At 38.8% G+C, this 16,945-nt stretch overlaps 2 protein-coding genes across 2 annotated transcripts in view; both read left to right on the top strand.

Annotated features, from left to right (window-relative positions):
- The first annotated feature begins 3,456 nt into the window (after positions 1–3,456).
- Positions 3,457–9,191, top strand: LOC121403155 (protein kinase C delta type-like). Its single transcript, XM_041591051.1, has 9 exons — positions 3,457–3,475; positions 5,812–5,885; positions 6,144–6,302; positions 6,392–6,483; positions 6,607–6,669; positions 6,825–6,963; positions 7,650–7,841; positions 8,042–8,167; positions 9,009–9,191. The coding sequence occupies exons 1-9, from the start codon at positions 3,457–3,459 to the stop codon at positions 9,189–9,191; spliced, it is 1,047 nt and encodes a 348-aa protein (XP_041446985.1).
- Positions 9,192–12,463: 3,272 nt separating this feature from the next.
- The window catches only part of rc3h1.L (ring finger and CCCH-type domains 1 L homeolog), a gene marked incomplete at its 5' end in the record, with an annotated part of 44,735 nt that continues 40,253 nt past the window's right edge, over positions 12,464–16,945 (top strand). Inside the window, 1 exon segment of the mRNA NM_001091079.1 lies at positions 12,464–12,555.

Consider the following 16,945-nt stretch of genomic DNA (forward strand, 5'->3'; position numbering starts at 1 on the left):
CTGCGCATGCGCGCGAATGCACTCTCGCACCAATTCGCGCATGTGCACGTTCACGCAATTCACACATGAGCAGGAGCGCAATAAGATGAAAAACCACATCTTTCTTGCGCATGTGCACACCAGCACCGCCTTGCGCATGCACACTCGGGCTACGGCGGCGCATCGTACGCCGGCTTGCCTTGGGCACCTGAGCGGCGCGGCCCGGGCTGTTAGAGGTTTTTTCTACTATGACTAAACTTACATATTTCAAAATGCAAATGTTTGTTTATTTATTATAAAATCCAAATATAAAATTTTTTAAAATGGTAAAAGGAAAACTAGAATACCTTGAATCTGTACTCTATTTAACATTTTAAATGTTTTTTGCTTTTAATAAATATTGTACATATGAGTTTTTGAAAGCATTATTCAGTCAGGAGTTTTAATGCAAAAAAAGTCATATTGCAGGAAACGTTGTTGGGTTTAGTCAGGAATCGGCTTAAACTGTGTATGTTCCTGCAGGGTCCGTGTTGGCAAAGAGACCCAAAGAGCATGAGAATGGGCAGAAGATGGGCAGAAGATGGCACTGGAGAACTCTGCTTTGCTGCTCTGCATTTTCGACTCAGATTTTCAAATAATGGCGCTTTTATAGTGTGTGTGGGGGTTGCCAGGTTGGCGGTTTTCCAGCCAAATTGAGCTACTAATTTAAAGCCCAGGTGGGTTTTGAAAGTACAAACTAGCCAAGGTACGAATTTGGGCTACTTTTTGGGCCTTTGGCTGGTTTGTACTTTGGAAATCAGCCAAAGTTTTTTGTTGCCCTAATGTGCCAAGCCTGTGTCTCCCAATGCATGTTGGGTAATGTAGTTTTTGTTTAACAATTTGCCGACTGCCAAGTTGAATGTCAGACTACAATACCCAGCATGCAATGGAACTAACTTTTGTAGAAGTCAGCAGTTACCAGTTTGTGGGCTCTGTACCCCAGTCTCCCATCACTCTTAAGCATTCTTGCGTTTTCTGGTGACTTTTCTCAATTTCAGACAATTTTGGGGCAAGAATCTACTGGCCACCAAAATGTCTATAGGTTTACCTGTTTTACCAATATTTATTAAAATTGTATATGTATTAGGGTCTTATGGCATACCTCCCAACATTTTGGAATTTTTGTGGCAAAGCCCCCTAATTACCATGTTAATTTTACAAAAAATGGCAGGTTATGAAAGTTTGAACACATTTCTGTGGTTTTTATGTGTTTATTACAGTTTTTCTAATGAAGGTGAATTGCCCTTTAGGCTGCAAATCACAGTTCCCCCAAGAGACTTGTTTATCTTAAATAGTTACAATTGTTTCTTTGCTTATCTTAAATTCTTAAAGCATTGATGGCCAGGGGTTTAATTAAAAAAAAACAAAAAACATTGGTGTTCAGTGGAACTTACCTCAGGTTCTTCTTTCTTGTCCTCGGCTATGGCAGCTTCTTCGGTTTTCTTTGATGACTTTCGGCTCCTTTTGTGGCTTTGGATCTTTTCACAGCTTTGGCTCCATTTGCGGCTTTAGGACTTCGGCTATTTCGGATTTTAAGGGGGGTTAAGTTCTCCTATAAAAAGGAAGGAATGACAGAAGTTTCACTGCAAGTGATTTTAATGAGGGTAGTGGGTACAAAATATGTTTTAGATCAAAGCCTAATAAAGGATGTTGACCCAAAAATATCATGTAGCCACTACTCTCATTAAAAGCACCAACATATCCTGCAGTGCTGTAGAGCATGTTTTTATCAAGGACCAAACTGGGCTGTTACTTCTACCAAAAAGTCCTCTTTGCTGCCAGAGGCAACTTCTCCAAAAGAAAGTCAGGTAGGTCCAAATACTGCAATATTTGGGAGGGTTTTTCAGTGGTCAACCAGATCTTAACACTGCAAGCAGACCATACGTTTACAGAAAAACGTAGATGAATTAGTCCTTCAACCATCCAGCAACTGCATCTTCTAGGGTTCAATCTCAACACACGTGTTATCTCTTTAGATGCCCATACAGTATAGAGATACAGTCCAATTATTAATTGCTTTTAGTTAAGGTGATTAGTGTCATAATTACAAATACTGTTGTAAAATGTTTTAAGATCATATCTTTCTAAATGCAAAGGATTCTTCTCAATTTGCTCAATTCCGTCTTCTAGATATTCTTTGAGCTGTCTTTGCCTATGTGTCATCATCCTTATTTTACATAAATTTGTATGGCATAAAATACCCTTTCTTTGATGAATAAAATATGCTACATCTTTGTCTCAGAGTTAAGATCATTCAGATCGTTCCTTAAGAATTGCCATCACGCACATTCAAAATTCTCAAATTCATTTGTCAACATTTCCGCTCCTGTATTGCCTGTGTTGTCAGAATGGAGTTGACCTGCTGTTCAATCTGCCCTGAGAGAAAAAATGGGAGCACTGAAATGCCCCAAGTTTGTTAAAATGTTATTTCACTGCTCTCTCTGAGAGGCTGTCACAGGGGCGGAACTACCGGGGGAGCAGGGGTGGGTGTACGGAGGGGGGCAGGGGGCCCGGCTGCGCGTCCTGCGCCAGGGCCCGCCCCCCTCTAGTTCCGTTTCTGGGCTGTCACCAAACCCATTAGCTGTTGGTAGGTGGCAATCTTATCTCAGTAAAAATGTTGTTTGCAGGTCACAGATTCCTTTAAACACATCTCCCTGTCACCTAGCTGGAGCATTAGGCACTCTATTGGAATGTATGGGGATGGAGACTGCCAACCCAGTAAAGGGGGTTATTCTCACTGTAACACTTGCGCAGCAGCAGATGCCTTATGTTGGTGGTTTATGCATTTTAGAATTTAACCACAGAGATCCCTAACAATATAAGGTTTCCTCATCTGCATCTCATCTACCTCTTCTTTAACATGCAAGCCTGCTATACGGAGGGCTTCCCTACATAAATGCTGATAAAATCAGTTGTTTAAGTGAGTTTGGAACCATAATGATTACCAATAATATACAGTAATATACAGTGACCCCATGATATGTGAGATGCAAACCTATCAAGCCTTAGTAAGTGTCTTCCACGTGTAAAGGGATCTGGTTGAAGAAAAGCTCAGAATAAAAGATGTTCAAAAGGACACTTTCCTTATAAACCAACCTCTGAACTCACACTCAACCCCCTTAATTGGTCTAACCAGAAACCACTGCAGGTGTAATAACTGTTGAGCTGTGACCCTGCGCTGCTGCAATGGTATCTTCCAGCAGGAGCCCAAGATGATGATGTCATGCATGTGCCCAACTGTCTTTTGATGGGACTGCTTGTGAGAGAGGAGTGTTGGTGAGAGACTCGCAAGTTTTTTGGCTATCAAAGCGGATACTGAGCGTTGAATTTTGTAGAGATATTTGTACCTGAGCCCTCTCGGAGTGGGAGAGAAGGAGACAGAGGTGCATTAAGGTCAGATATTGAAGAAAAAGAAGAAAGGATCGTCGTCAAGAGAAGATGGAGAAGAGACAACGAGGTAAAAGGACATCCCTCTTGGAAAAGCTGTTAAACTGTCACTTGCCCCTGTTGTTTTGCCACAATTTGCTTTTTGGGGATTTTTCTATTGATTGTTTGTTGTCTTACTGAAATGTGGATTAGTTTGGCTGCTATTTTGTATGTGGAGGCAAATGTTATTATCTAGCAGGGATCTCCCTCATCTTTTAGGCCAAATATATCCATGTTACCTGCCCATGTTACAGTATGTAGCACATATTGATTTGTTATTGAATACCCCTTACTCTGTTCTTATCTTTTAGACATGGGGATTTTTAGAAGATCATGTTTTAATTAGGACAAATATTCATTGTTTTGACCATTAACTTGTCTATGTAAATGTGATATTATTTTGTATATTTTGTTAAAGACAGAGATTGGGGATTCATTTATCCATGTATTTTAATATACTAGAGACTGTTTATGAAGAAAGAAGCTAAAATGACCAATTGCAGTTGCTATTGGCAATTAGGCTTCAGCAATCTTGCAGCGGCCAATAACAACCAAAGAATAATCAGTTTTGATGCTTTAAAATGAATAAAAATATGAACATCTGATTAGTTGCTATTGATAACTAGGCTTGTGCAGTTCAGCACCGATGTTAGTAAATCACCTCTACTGTGTTAGTGCTGGATGCAAATAGTCCCAAAATACTGTGCTAAATTGGCCTATGGCCCTGAAGCAGTAGGCAGGTCCATCACTTACTAAAAAAGCAAGTAGCACTTTGATATTAGGGCTAATATTTCCAAAGCTGAGTTTACTGCATTAATAGGTCATTAATGCATTATAAACTGCTGTATTTGTCTTTCTGGGTATATGTGTGGGTAATATGCATAAAATGGAGTTCTGAAAATTGGATATAATTTTGACCCCCAAAAGAGAGCATATCCCGTAAAAAAAATAATTATTCTGTTGTGGGAGAGTCAGTTTCATTCCTACATTGTGCCACGTAGGGTCCATGCATGACACACTTGCACCCATGGCATTGGTCAGATTACACATTGCACTTTGTGCCAGATTACAAACAACCACTTTTTATTATATTGCTGTCTGTTATTTATGCCACTGCCTAGTTTTTATATTAATTGGACTCTAGCAACCAGATAACACCTTACTACACTAATTCATTCTGAAGTGAACTAGAACTTAAAAAAAGTTAAAAACTGTATAATGCATAAAGGGAACCCTGTTAATATCAGATAACAATGCAGACAGGGCAAGTTTATGAGTATTAATGCTGCATTCTAAAATATTTGTTATTTAAACATATACGGGTATAGGAACTGTTATTCAGAATGCTTGGGGCCTGAGGTTTTGTGTAATTTGGAACTCTGTATCTTATGCCTGTTAAAAAATAATGTAAACATTAATTAAACACATTACGATTGTTTTGCCACCAATAAGGATCAATTATATCTTAGTTTGGATCAAGTATAAGGAACTGTTTTATTACTAAAGAGAAAAAAGAAATAATGTTTAAAATTATAGATTATTTGATTAAGATGTAGTCTATGGGAGACGGCCTTCTTGTAATTTAGAGCTTTCTGAATAACAGCTATCTGGGTAATGGATCCCATACCTGTATAGAACAGTTCATGAGTCCCTTCCTTTTAAATATTCTTTAGCCATTTAAAGTGCAATTTAATTGGTGTTGTGTTTGCACATGGACGGTATATATTATTTCTTATTTTAAACTGGATTTATGTACCATAATAAGAGGAAATATATTAAAGGGGACATGTCACCCTAAGAAATAATTTCTAATTCTTTTCTATCATATTAATTAAGCAAAATAAACTTTACTCACACTGTAATTATTATATAAATGTTTCCTTCAGTCTTGGAATCACAGCAAGCACGCATGTGCCATTTTGTGGACACTGTTATTTAGACAAATTGTGTATCACCCCAAAATCTTGTGTATGCACCAGAAAGGGGGACCTAATGCCCTTGGGCAGTGCCCTACACAATTGTAGAGCCTGAGTAGAGAAGGGGAAATTGGAGTGCAGTGACATGTAGGAAGTGCTGAACAGACAGTAAAAGTAATTGACTCAGGCATAGAAGTGGGGCAGATAATATTTGATTGGCACCTCAGATATTTAAATACCTTTACTACAGGTATGGATGTTTTCATTAAAAAAAGGAATTTGTGTTCCATGTTTTATTTGCAAAGGACTTTCATTATGCAGCTTTTTATGTGTAGGTGACAAGTCCGCTTTAAAGAAGAAAAAAATATTCATTACTTCATATAAATTTAGGTTATGATTATGAAGGACAATTTGGACAAACACTCATACATGTGGTTTCTTTTTCCTACAGGAGTTAGAATTAGCCCACTGGATGTCCACAACTACGACTTCCATTCCATTCTTGGACAAGGAGGATTCGGCAAAGTGAGTTAGTTACTTTATAGAGAAATTTTCCAAATTACCTTAAATTCTATTTTATGTAATTATCATAAAATTATCTTTGAATTATTTTATATTTTATGTGATTTAATATATTTCTACTTCTTCTACCAGAGTTCCATTATTTGTACTGAAGTCCAGTCAGTGCTCTGATCCATCTACCTAATAAGTGTATCAATATGACTGATTGGTAGTGTCCCTACAGGAAAACCTTTAATATTAATTTCTCTATGGCTTTCTCAGGTTATGTTGGCTACATTTGCCAACCGGAAACTGGCTGTGAAGGTTATCAAGAAGAATCCTGAATGCAATTACAACAGCATCCGGATAGAGGCCAGTGTGCTCATGATGCCTCATCTGAACCCATTCCTTTGCCAAGGCTATTCTACTTTTCAAACTCAGGTACAAAACTGGGACAATGTTTGCATCTATTCACTCTTGTGCCATCATTTCAAGTGTTTTAATCTCTTTTCATTTGTCTGTTTAACCAGCATCATGTTTTCATGGTGATGGACTACCTCAGTGGAGGAAGCCTTGAACATCACCTGGATTACTACGGGAGCCTGGAGCCAGAGACAGTGCTGTAAGTAATATGGGGGATTTTAGGAAAAGGCAGTCAGCATACATAGAATAAAAATAATGCTGTAAAGTGAATATGTTAGGAATTTCTGTCATTTTTTTTTAACATTTTATTTTTGTTTAAAAGTTTCCATTCAGCGGAGATTGTGTGCGGCCTGGAGTTCCTGCACAGCTGCGGCATTGTTCATCGGTCAGTATAGCTCTGCTTCTCCAGCTCTCCTCTCCATAATGTTTCTATTGGGTTATCTATATTTTGATCACTTACATTGCTTCCTACCCTCACTCTGATTATTTCTATATTTGCTTGACCTATCCACCCCTACAAATACTTTCTTCTATTTACAGAGATCTCAAGCCTGCCAACATCCTGCTAGACCAAGATGGCCATGTCAAAATATCTGACTTTGGCCTGGCAGTTCCAAAAATGTTTGGCGACAAGACCATCGGAGGCCGGGCAGGGACACTGGGGTACATGGCTCCAGAGGTGAGCAATGCAGTTTCATTACATTTATATCTTAAATTCAGTAATAGAAATAAAGTGTATAATGAAAGATCTAAACCAAGTTTATCAACTGTACAAACATAGGGGTATCGGTAGTATGGCCATTTGCAATTAATATTTTAGCAGTTGCTGGAAAAGGTATATTGGGATTTATACAGGAACATACCCCCATTTATATCTGTGCATTTGTCTGTGTGTTATTAATTATTCCCTTGACAATTATAGACTTCATTCAAGTCTCTTTCTAAAAATCCAGTTTCTTACCCTTTTGTCTCTATCACTTTCTATACCTCAAGAACACTTAGGTATAGAAAGTTGTCATGAGAAAATTGCACTGACAGGAGGGCCGACTAGAGAAATCCAGTTTCTTACCCTTTTGTCTCTATCACTTTCTATACCTCAAGAACACTTAGGTATAGAAAGTTGTCATGAGAAAATATTTTGGAAATTAATATTTACAGTTGTCATGAGAAAGTATTTTGGAAATTAATATTTACTCCTACAGCCTAGAACTGATATTCATTCCAACTTAAATTTCTTTCAATATTTTTTCTAGCCCTGTATGTGAATTATGTTTGTTAAATAAACTCATTATCAGTAGGAAGGTCAACATATATGGGAAGTTCATTCAGAGCTTTTTTCAAATTGAGTATTCACTTTTTTTCAAGGTTCTGCAAAGGAAAAGATACAATGCTGCAGTGGATTGGTTTTCTGTTGGAATTATAATCTGTCAGATGGCCTCTGGGGACTCCCCCTTTTATGAAGGCAACAACAGGGAGAAGATCATCAGCTCTACCATCAATGATGAGCCCAGGATTCCACGTTGGCTGAATGAGGATATGAAAGATCTTCTGAGAAAGGTATGAACAGAGGGGTGGCGTAACATATACACATATGCACAAACACATGTTAATATTGTACCCCTTAGTACTTAATTAATTTCCTATCTTTATTACTTGAAAATGGTCTTTATTATATATTATTGCATTAGAATTTGGTGAGCTCAAAGACATACTACTATATTTATATGTAATTTTGTTTTTGTCTTTTATTCCTTCAGCTCCTAGAGAAGGATCCCAACAAACGTCTTGGGGATGGGAATATTAAACACCACCCATTCTTCTCTTCTATCAACTGGGTGGAGCTGGAAAATAAAACCCTACCACCCCATTTCCAGCTAAGAGCAGTAAGTACATGATTGCTGAATGCTAATTAAAAAGATACATAGCCCTGGATTGATATAATTACATACCCACATGTTAGCATATTCCATATCATCCTGGCTAAAGGGTTGTTTTCTCTTTTTTCCTGCAGCCTCCAATGGAGCATTCCATGCCAACTGAAGGGAAACCTCTGTTGTAGGACCTTATACCATGTATATAGTTATTGAACATTTTGTATTAATATTTTACTTCCTACAGGTACAGGTGGGTGTATACAGTTACAGTTAATTGTTTGAAGTGAATGATGTGTGACTGTGTGCGTGAATGTGAGATATGAAAAGCCAAGGGTGTAAGAGGGCAAGGGGGTCTAACATTCAATTTGCTTTGCCTTCATACACATGTCTGTTGAACCAATACACTGATATTAATGCTTATAGTCCAATCATCTATGCCAGGAAGGGTTTTTTCCCCCCAGTACATGGGTTTTTTTTACCTTCCTGCAGATGAACTAGAAGTTATTTAGGAATGTATTGAGCATAGGGTAAACTTCACAGACATGAGTAAGCCTCACTATTTTCTGATGATGTTATTTATTGACTGTTGCTATAATATTATTAGGCCCCCTGAGGAATGTTACACCCGGAGTGAATGGACAGTAACAGGGTTGAAGCCTTGACGTGGCGTTACTGCTCACATGTGTAATCATGTGCTAATTCAACCAATTGTGAGACAGTGGGTATGGTATGGTTGTATTATCAGAACTGCAGTATCTTTGGTCAGAGCAGAATTTATTTTGGTACAAATGGGGCTTTGCCTTGTGACATTGTGAATTTCCAGACCAATTTTATGGTTTTTGCTTAACAGGCACAAGCAAGGCCTTGTGGGAAATGCAGACTTGGCCAGAAGAGCTTACTTCATAGCGTCAGCACCATGAATTCTGCTAATAATGGTTCCTGTTCATTAGGCCATCTGCTGTCAATGAATCCCTACTGTGTTACTGATCCTCATCCCATGGTATTGCTTTTTAGCCTGGTCTATGAGCTTTGATACATTTTATAATCAGAACTTTGTAACTAAAGACCCCTGTTTTTAAAAATAGACACACTTGCATAAATGCTAAATTAATTATGAAATTTATGATCAGAACTTTACAACTAAAAACTCCTGTTTTTAAAAATAAAAGCACTTGCATAGATACTAAATCACTTGTCGGTATTCCAAAGTTGAGTCAGCAGCCCTTGACATCCGCATCAGTGTGCATGGATGGATAGGTACATTTATTGGTACTTTTTTTTATTGTTTCCACCAAATCAAACAATAAACATGTTTTCTTAAGTTAACATTTGTCTCTGGTTTTGATCAAACCTATTTCACTATATGAATCAGAGATATTAGTTTAACAGGGTTTATTAGGTGATACAGGTGTAAGAAAGACCTATCAATCAATAGCATTGTTGTAACTAGGGTCCTGGACCTGACTCCCACCAGGGACTCCATACTTTGTCACATTTGCTGGCATTACCTCTAGCTTAATTTGTGAGTTTAATATTAGGTATAATCGAGTTTACTAGATTAATTTTGGAGTAAGGTGTGGGAGGGGTGGGCATCCAACGCATTATTATACATTTTTTAACATAATACATTAAAGCACAAAACCTCAACCATGCATGGGCTGTGGGTACTAAGTGGTCCATCACTCCCAAGAGACACATCGTGGGGGAGAGTACTTGCGGAAATTCTAGGGTAATCACTAAGTAGCCTCACCACAAATTCAGGCCTGGGTTCACATGTCGCTACAAGACACACACACACACACAATGGCGCTTATATCTTCTCCTGCTGCAACACTTGTGAGGGGCATTTGATAATGCAGACAGTGCTGCTCTTTATAATACATGCAGGTGCCCAAATTTGCCTGTGCGGCCTGTCATTTAGTAAAAAGGACCTGAACATTTTTTGCCTGGCACTGCTTGTCATAGGAGGATTACATTTTATTAAATTTCAGGCTGCAGAGGCACCAGAAAATGTGTCCAGTGTGCTACTGGCCCCAAGCAGGCAATACAGGCCCAGATTTGGTTGAGCCATTAGGCAGATTCAGACCATACTGCCCAGCTATCAGGGCATGCTTGGCAAGTCGGGCCAAAAAGAATCAGCAGAACAACATATAATATAAAAGTGTACATCAGAGCAGAATTATGTAGGAAGATATGCGTTATTTAAAAAATATTGTAACATTAAGTAAATGTAACCCCCTGCTTATAAAGAGAGCAAATGATTTAAGTGATTGACAAACTGTATGCACAGCTTTGCTCATTTAAGAAGACAAAATGCGGCCCCTATACCTCCTGGGACCCCCTCTGTAGTTACGCCTCTGGTGGTGGTGAATCTGTCCCATTTTACTTTATGGAAAAATTTGCAAATCAGTGAAAATTTTAAAAAGACGTATTTTCACATATATTATTTTTTTTAGATTTTTTTTTCACTGCACATATTGTGCTAGTTTTGGGCTACTCTTGAAGTGACTTGGTTAGTTTTGGGCTGGTTTTGTAGCTGATTTTGGCTGCTTTTGAAAATTAGACCTGGCAACCCTGCTGTGTGTGGAGGGAGAGGTGAGGGAGGGAGCGATGGAAAGCAGTTAAGGGATCTGTTGTTCTTAGGGGGGTTAAATTTCCTTTAATAGGTTGCAAAATGGATTTTCAAACTTAATTAAGGTACCCTAAAAATCTAAAAAATTAGGCTTTATGGTTTTTATATTGTTAGCTATGGGGGATAGAATAGAGCTACAATTAATATTTGTATTTTTGAATCATGTTACCCATTTACTAAAGCAGCGTAGAAACGGGAGAAAAGGCAATACAGAAACTATGGTCTTAATTACAATGAATGAAGTAAAATCTAGGGATTAAGATGAAAGAAGTATTTATAGGGTTCCACACTTTATAAGTATGGCAGTGCCCTACAGGGTCGCCACCTGGCCGGTATTTTACCGGCCTGACCGGTAAAAATGATGGTTGATCCCAATGTTATTAATAGGGAAAAAAGAAAAATATATAGGAAGGCCGGTATTTTTTTCCGGAAAAGGTGGCAACCCTACCTACATAGTATGGATGCCCAGTGTCTGTACATGCAGTATAGATTATGGAGAGTGGTAAACTAATAGAAACTGAATGGTCAGGGTCTGGGCCGGTGAAAACCACCAGGTTTTTTCCCAGTCAGACTCACTAATACTTGTGTATTATAATAAAGTCAAATATTATAGGTCATCAAGGATTTCTAAGACCATATAAATGCATAATGCTAAAGGCCAAGATCTTTTATACAGGACATAGCACTCTGAGGTAACTTCTAATAGCCTCATATTTAACAAGATGGTGCTTTATTATCATCCACAAGTTTCAGTATGTCATCTGAGTTATTAATAGGGGAAAAAAGCTAAATATATAGCAAGGCCAGTATTTTTTTTTCCAGAAAAGGTGGCAACCCTACATCTGACAGAAATGACATCACTAAGCTCCAATTATAAATGATATCATCAGGGGCATAACTAGGGTAGCCACCTGGCCGGTAAAAATGATACTTGATGCCTATGTTATTAATAGGAAAAAATGGCAAGAATATAGGAAGGCCGGTATTTCTTTTCCAGTAAAGGTGGCAACCCTAGGCATAACTATAGAGGAAGCAGACCCTGTGCTTGAAGGGGGGAGGCAAAAAAAGCCTAAATGAGCAATCCCACTATATCTTGGCACATTAGATTTGCCAATCTTTTGGGGTCCTTAATGAAATTTGCTATGGCACTAGCTACGCCACTATCACTAAGCACAACTTATAAGGATATAGTTTACAGGATATTCATGATTATTGTGCAGTATAATGTGATAAAAGGAGATAATTAGTCTGAGGCTTTGAGAGATTTTAAAAACAAAAGTCCCTAACAATTTGCATTCTCTTCGTTTTACATTAAAGCAGCTACAGTGAATGGGGCTTTCGCTCTCTGAGTGCCAAAATTGGGATCATTACTCGACGTGGTGATAATATAACTAATAAGTAATTTGCGCTTGATACGTGTGTAGAGGCAGATATGACACTTTGGACGCTGAATTCAGTTTAGCGTTTATCTGTGCCATTTTAGTCCCCTAGCCTTCTTCCTTTCAAACAGCGTGTGCACCTCCAGTAGCTAATGCTAAGATGGGAGGCTACAAACAAACAGGAAGAGCCTACAAGGAAGAACTGTTTGAGGAGGAAGTGGCAGAGGTGGGGGGAAGGGAAGAGCACAGAGGAGGCTTCTGGGAGTTCGGGGACAGGAAGAGGAGCAGGCAGCCGGAAGGACACGATGCTCCCAGCTCTCCAACAGGCGAGCCCCCCGCCGGCTGCTAGACATGCACCGTATACGGACAGCTGAGACCCACCGCCGGTGAGTGCTGTATCTTGTGGAATGGCCGCCATGTTGCGCGTGGGATCGCGGATTAGCCGCCCGCTGTAGTCATTATATATATATATATATATATATATATATATATATATATATATATATATATATATATATATATATGTGTGCGCGTAGACTATTTTGTTAATAGAGCCACTCCCTACTCCCCTTTCTGCCTGTAATGTGAAGGATGGAAGGTTGCTGAATGCGGGCTCTTGTTTACAGGTGGATGGGGCTCATGGCTGTGACTCGACTCCTGCCCCGCCCAAGCCAAGCTGTGTGTTAATGTCAGGGTGTGTAATCGAACCCTCTATCTATTCTCCTCAATGACAGGGTGGATGGGGGAGGGGCGTAAAGTCCCGTTGTTTATGTATTACAATATCTAGCTCCTCCCCGAGATCTCGGTGATCAGGGCTGCTGGGAGTTGTAGTTCATTAGGGTACAGAGGTGTAACACAATGACTGCTACTGTTGCTTCTACAAAACTTGCACTCTGCTGAATTGGCAAGGATCAAAAAACAACACTGCCATCATTTTCTTTCTTCACGCCTTATTGTGTTTTTACTGGAGATGATGCAGTGAGCCGACGTGCAGAGAGATGGCAGATGCTGCAAGCAATGGTGGATAACATCTTCTATTGGGCTTGCTCCTCTTTCTCTAATACATGGAATGACTTAACCGGGGATACGTGTTTAACGTGAAGAGCTTGTTTTGATTTCAAAATATTGTTATTCTTGGTGCAGTCATGTAGTATCTGCTCCAGGGTCCTGCTCCAGTCTTCTCCAGCTGAATGGCCTTACATGTCCAGATTTGCTTCTGCTGTTTTTGTTTGGCCCATAGGGCCATTTGGGCATGTATGTCACCCCTGGAGTGGCAAGTGACTAGAGATGCAGCCTGGCTTCCTGTCTTATTGGATTCTTGTTTGCCTTTTCCCATGTGACTTTTAGATTGTAAGCTCTTGCAAGCAGAGCCCGCTTTACCTCCTGTATCAAACCATATTTTGATTTTCTTTGTTTTTTTTTATTTATATGCCCTGCTCAATGTATAGAACTGCAGGTTATGCTGGCTCATTAAAAAGCTATATAAAGCTACAGGTTGGACATCCCTCAGCTGCAACATCTGCTATCATACTAAAAGGTATGTCTAACCCAGTGATCCCCAACCACAGTAGCTTGTGAGCAACATGTTGCTCTCCAACCCCTTGGATGTTGCTCTGTGTCCTCAAAGCAGGTGCTTATTTTCAAATTGCAGGTTTTAATTGCATAAAAACCAAGTGTAGTGCCAAGTAGAGCCTCCTGTAGGCTGCCAGTCCACATAGGGGCTACCAAATAGCCAATCACAGCCCTTATTTGGCACCCCAAGGGACTTTTTCATGCTCGTGTTGCTCCCCAACTCTTTTTACATTACATGGGGAAAAAAGGTTGTGGACCCCTGGTCTAATAAAACTACTCCAGCATTTTATTATAAATCTCTGGCCAATGCTTTGCCTACATAATCTTTATATATATATATATATATATATATATATATATATATATATATATATATATATATATATATATATATATATATATATATATATATATATATATATATATATATATACATACACTTTTGAAACAAAAGGAAAACTTGTTTTTATTTTTAAAACGTAAGAGCCCTGTGAATATTTCTGGTTCTGGAACCGATTGTGAATGAAAATGTAGCTTATGTATGGACTAATGTGTGTATGTATCCCATGTGCATGCAAAGCATATCTACTGTTTAGATATTCTACTGCTAAATTATGCATTTTATAAATTACAAAAAGTATAGTATACTAAAAAAAAATTACTCCAATTTTTCCAATAATTTTCAAAGAGAAATTCTTTATAGGGATAATTCTGAGTATTCCAGCACACCTCCCAAGCAAGATGCAGTGGTGCTTCTATCCTCTTAGACCTCCCGCTGGACTATTAATGTATTCTTCTAAATTGTTTGAGAAATGTTTTTTAGTAAGAGTTGTACCTTCAATTCTATTAAGGACATTTTGGCCACCGGTGGCATAAATTTTACTGGCTACTGGTTGCTTTGACAGGGAAAGTTCCCATTGGTCTCACAACTATACACTACACCTAGATTAACGTTGTCCAACTGGAGGCCTGAGGGCCACATATTGACACCCCCAAGACCATTATTGTCCCTTAAGCGCTAAATTGAGCTCTCTTGATGACATAATTGTTTTATTATAGTCTGGCAACCAGACCTGTAGTTTATTGACTAATTAGCCCACTATAAGGAAACAATTGAGCAGCACTACGAGTGCTGTGATGCTGCTTTGAATTTATGTGGCCCTATATTGAGTTTTGGCCATAGGTCAGCAATGTATAAAAGGAGCTCAGCGTTTTCTGACCTATAAATGGGTGCCGCTGGGGATATGCTGCATTCACCAGAGAGAACAGTTATGGTCATTAAAAGGCACTGTGGCATTTTTAGTGATATTGTCTTGGTTTTTGAATGCAATGTTAAAGTAGCTCATATGGACAGTTTCATGTGGTAACTAAATCTCCAAAATGTTCTGCAGGATTCCCCATGACCGAGGCTGTTCTGAGCTTGTAGTGGATGTTAGTTGAGACACAGTTGTAATACTTGCTGATCGTCGGGGAAATTCTAGCCTTTGTAGGTGCATTGCCAGATATAGCTAAAGCAGCATGTACAGACAGACAGAAGTTGGCAGTACTGCAATACTGCCAAGTCAACCAGTATTTTGGAGAATCTGGTGATGTGTGGGCTTGTCTAATTACATCTTGCAGGAGTATCAGAGTATACTGAACATTAACATCATGCATGGAAAGTCAGAAACTGATCCAAGCACTGCTATTGATTGTAGAGAATAATGTAAAATCTACTATTTGTAACAATTTTAATTTCACACACTTTCATTTATTGCAGAGCCACCTTTTGCAGCATTTAGGGTAATACCAGACATGGCTATTTCTTGGTCTACATATAAATGCTCCATAATGCTACTGCATCTTCAGGCACTGTGTTGGCCTGTGTGTGGAAACAAATTTCACAGCCCAAATGCATTTTCACGTGTTTCTGTGCTTAAATCCACCATGAACCCTTTTGGGGAAAGAATGTACTGGTTTGATTTGGCCTGTTAATTTGACTGTACACTGGCAGATTTAGTTGGTGTTCTGTGAACGATCATTTGAATGATACGAGAAGACTTTGGTTATATCTTTGTCTTGTAGGCTGCAAGATCTCACATATATTAACCGATGACTGTCTGTCCCTTTGTTTACTTTCTTGCAGTGAAGGATCATTTAACAATACCATCCACTGGCCCATTTCATCGTCTCACGCTGAAAAATTGTAAAGGAATTGTTCAGTGTAAAAATAATAAAAACTGGTCAAATGGTTAGGCTGTGCAAAATAAAAAATGTTTCTAAGATAGTTAGGCAAAAACGTAATGTATAAAGGCTGGAGTGACTGGATGTCTAACATAATAGCCAGAACACTACTTCCTGCTTTTCAGCTCTCTTTGTTTACACTGACTGGTTACCCTGGTGACCAAGCAGTAACCAATCAGTGACTTGAGGGAGGCCACATGGGCTGCTTTTGAATCGGAGCGGCATGCTGAGGATCAATTGCAAACTCACTGAACAGTAATGTCCCATGTGGCCCCCCCTTCAAGTCAACTCTGAGTTATAGAGCTGAAAAGCAGGAAGTGGTGTTCTGGCTATTATATTAGACATCCAGTCACTTCAGCCTTTATACGTTACATTTTTGGCTAACTATATTAGAAAAATTTTTCATTTAGTACTGCCTATCTATTTAGCCAGTTTTTATTTTTACACTGAACTGTTCCTTTTAAACCTTTTTGATCAACTGTTGGGACAGTTTTGTCAGAACAATTTGATTGTTTGCACCTGATCGATGTAATAAGTAGAGAATATTATCAGATTGTGCTAAAATCGGTTGGTTCACACAACTAAATCTGCTCGTGTATGGCCACCTTTAGGGTTAGTTAAGAGGATTTTGTTCCTAGCTACCTCTCAATTTTAAAACGTTTGGTAAATGTTAATTCCCAAACACAAGAAACAAGTAGTATTATAGAGCCTCAAGAATAAATGTCAAATACCGGCAGTTAATATCCTAATCTCAGTTTGATTGAGAGACTTTAACATTATTTGTAAATTAATATGCCCCAACATCTTCATACAAACCCAAGCAACCTAAAGGAAATCTGCTTGGAAGAATAGGCCAAAATCAGCCCAACTTACTATTAAACAAGTCAGTATGTTATTGCTACAAGTGGCATTCCTACTGAATGCTTATGTAGACATGTTTCTTTCTCTTTTGCATCTCAGTGCTTCTGAAATATTACACAG

Source organism: Xenopus laevis, chromosome 4L (genome assembly GCF_017654675.1).
Source record: "Xenopus laevis strain J_2021 chromosome 4L, Xenopus_laevis_v10.1, whole genome shotgun sequence".
NCBI classification, from domain to species: Eukaryota; Metazoa; Chordata; class Amphibia; order Anura; family Pipidae; genus Xenopus; species Xenopus laevis.

Bases quoted from the DNA above. Each gene is read 5' to 3' on its own strand.
- LOC121403155 (XM_041591051.1), top strand. The intron at 6,303-6,391 runs GTACAAAACTGG...CTGTTTAACCAG, and splicing joins ATTCTACTTTTCAAACTCAG to CATCATGTTTTCATGGTGAT. The intron at 7,842-8,041 runs GTATGAACAGAG...TTATTCCTTCAG, and splicing joins TGAAAGATCTTCTGAGAAAG to CTCCTAGAGAAGGATCCCAA.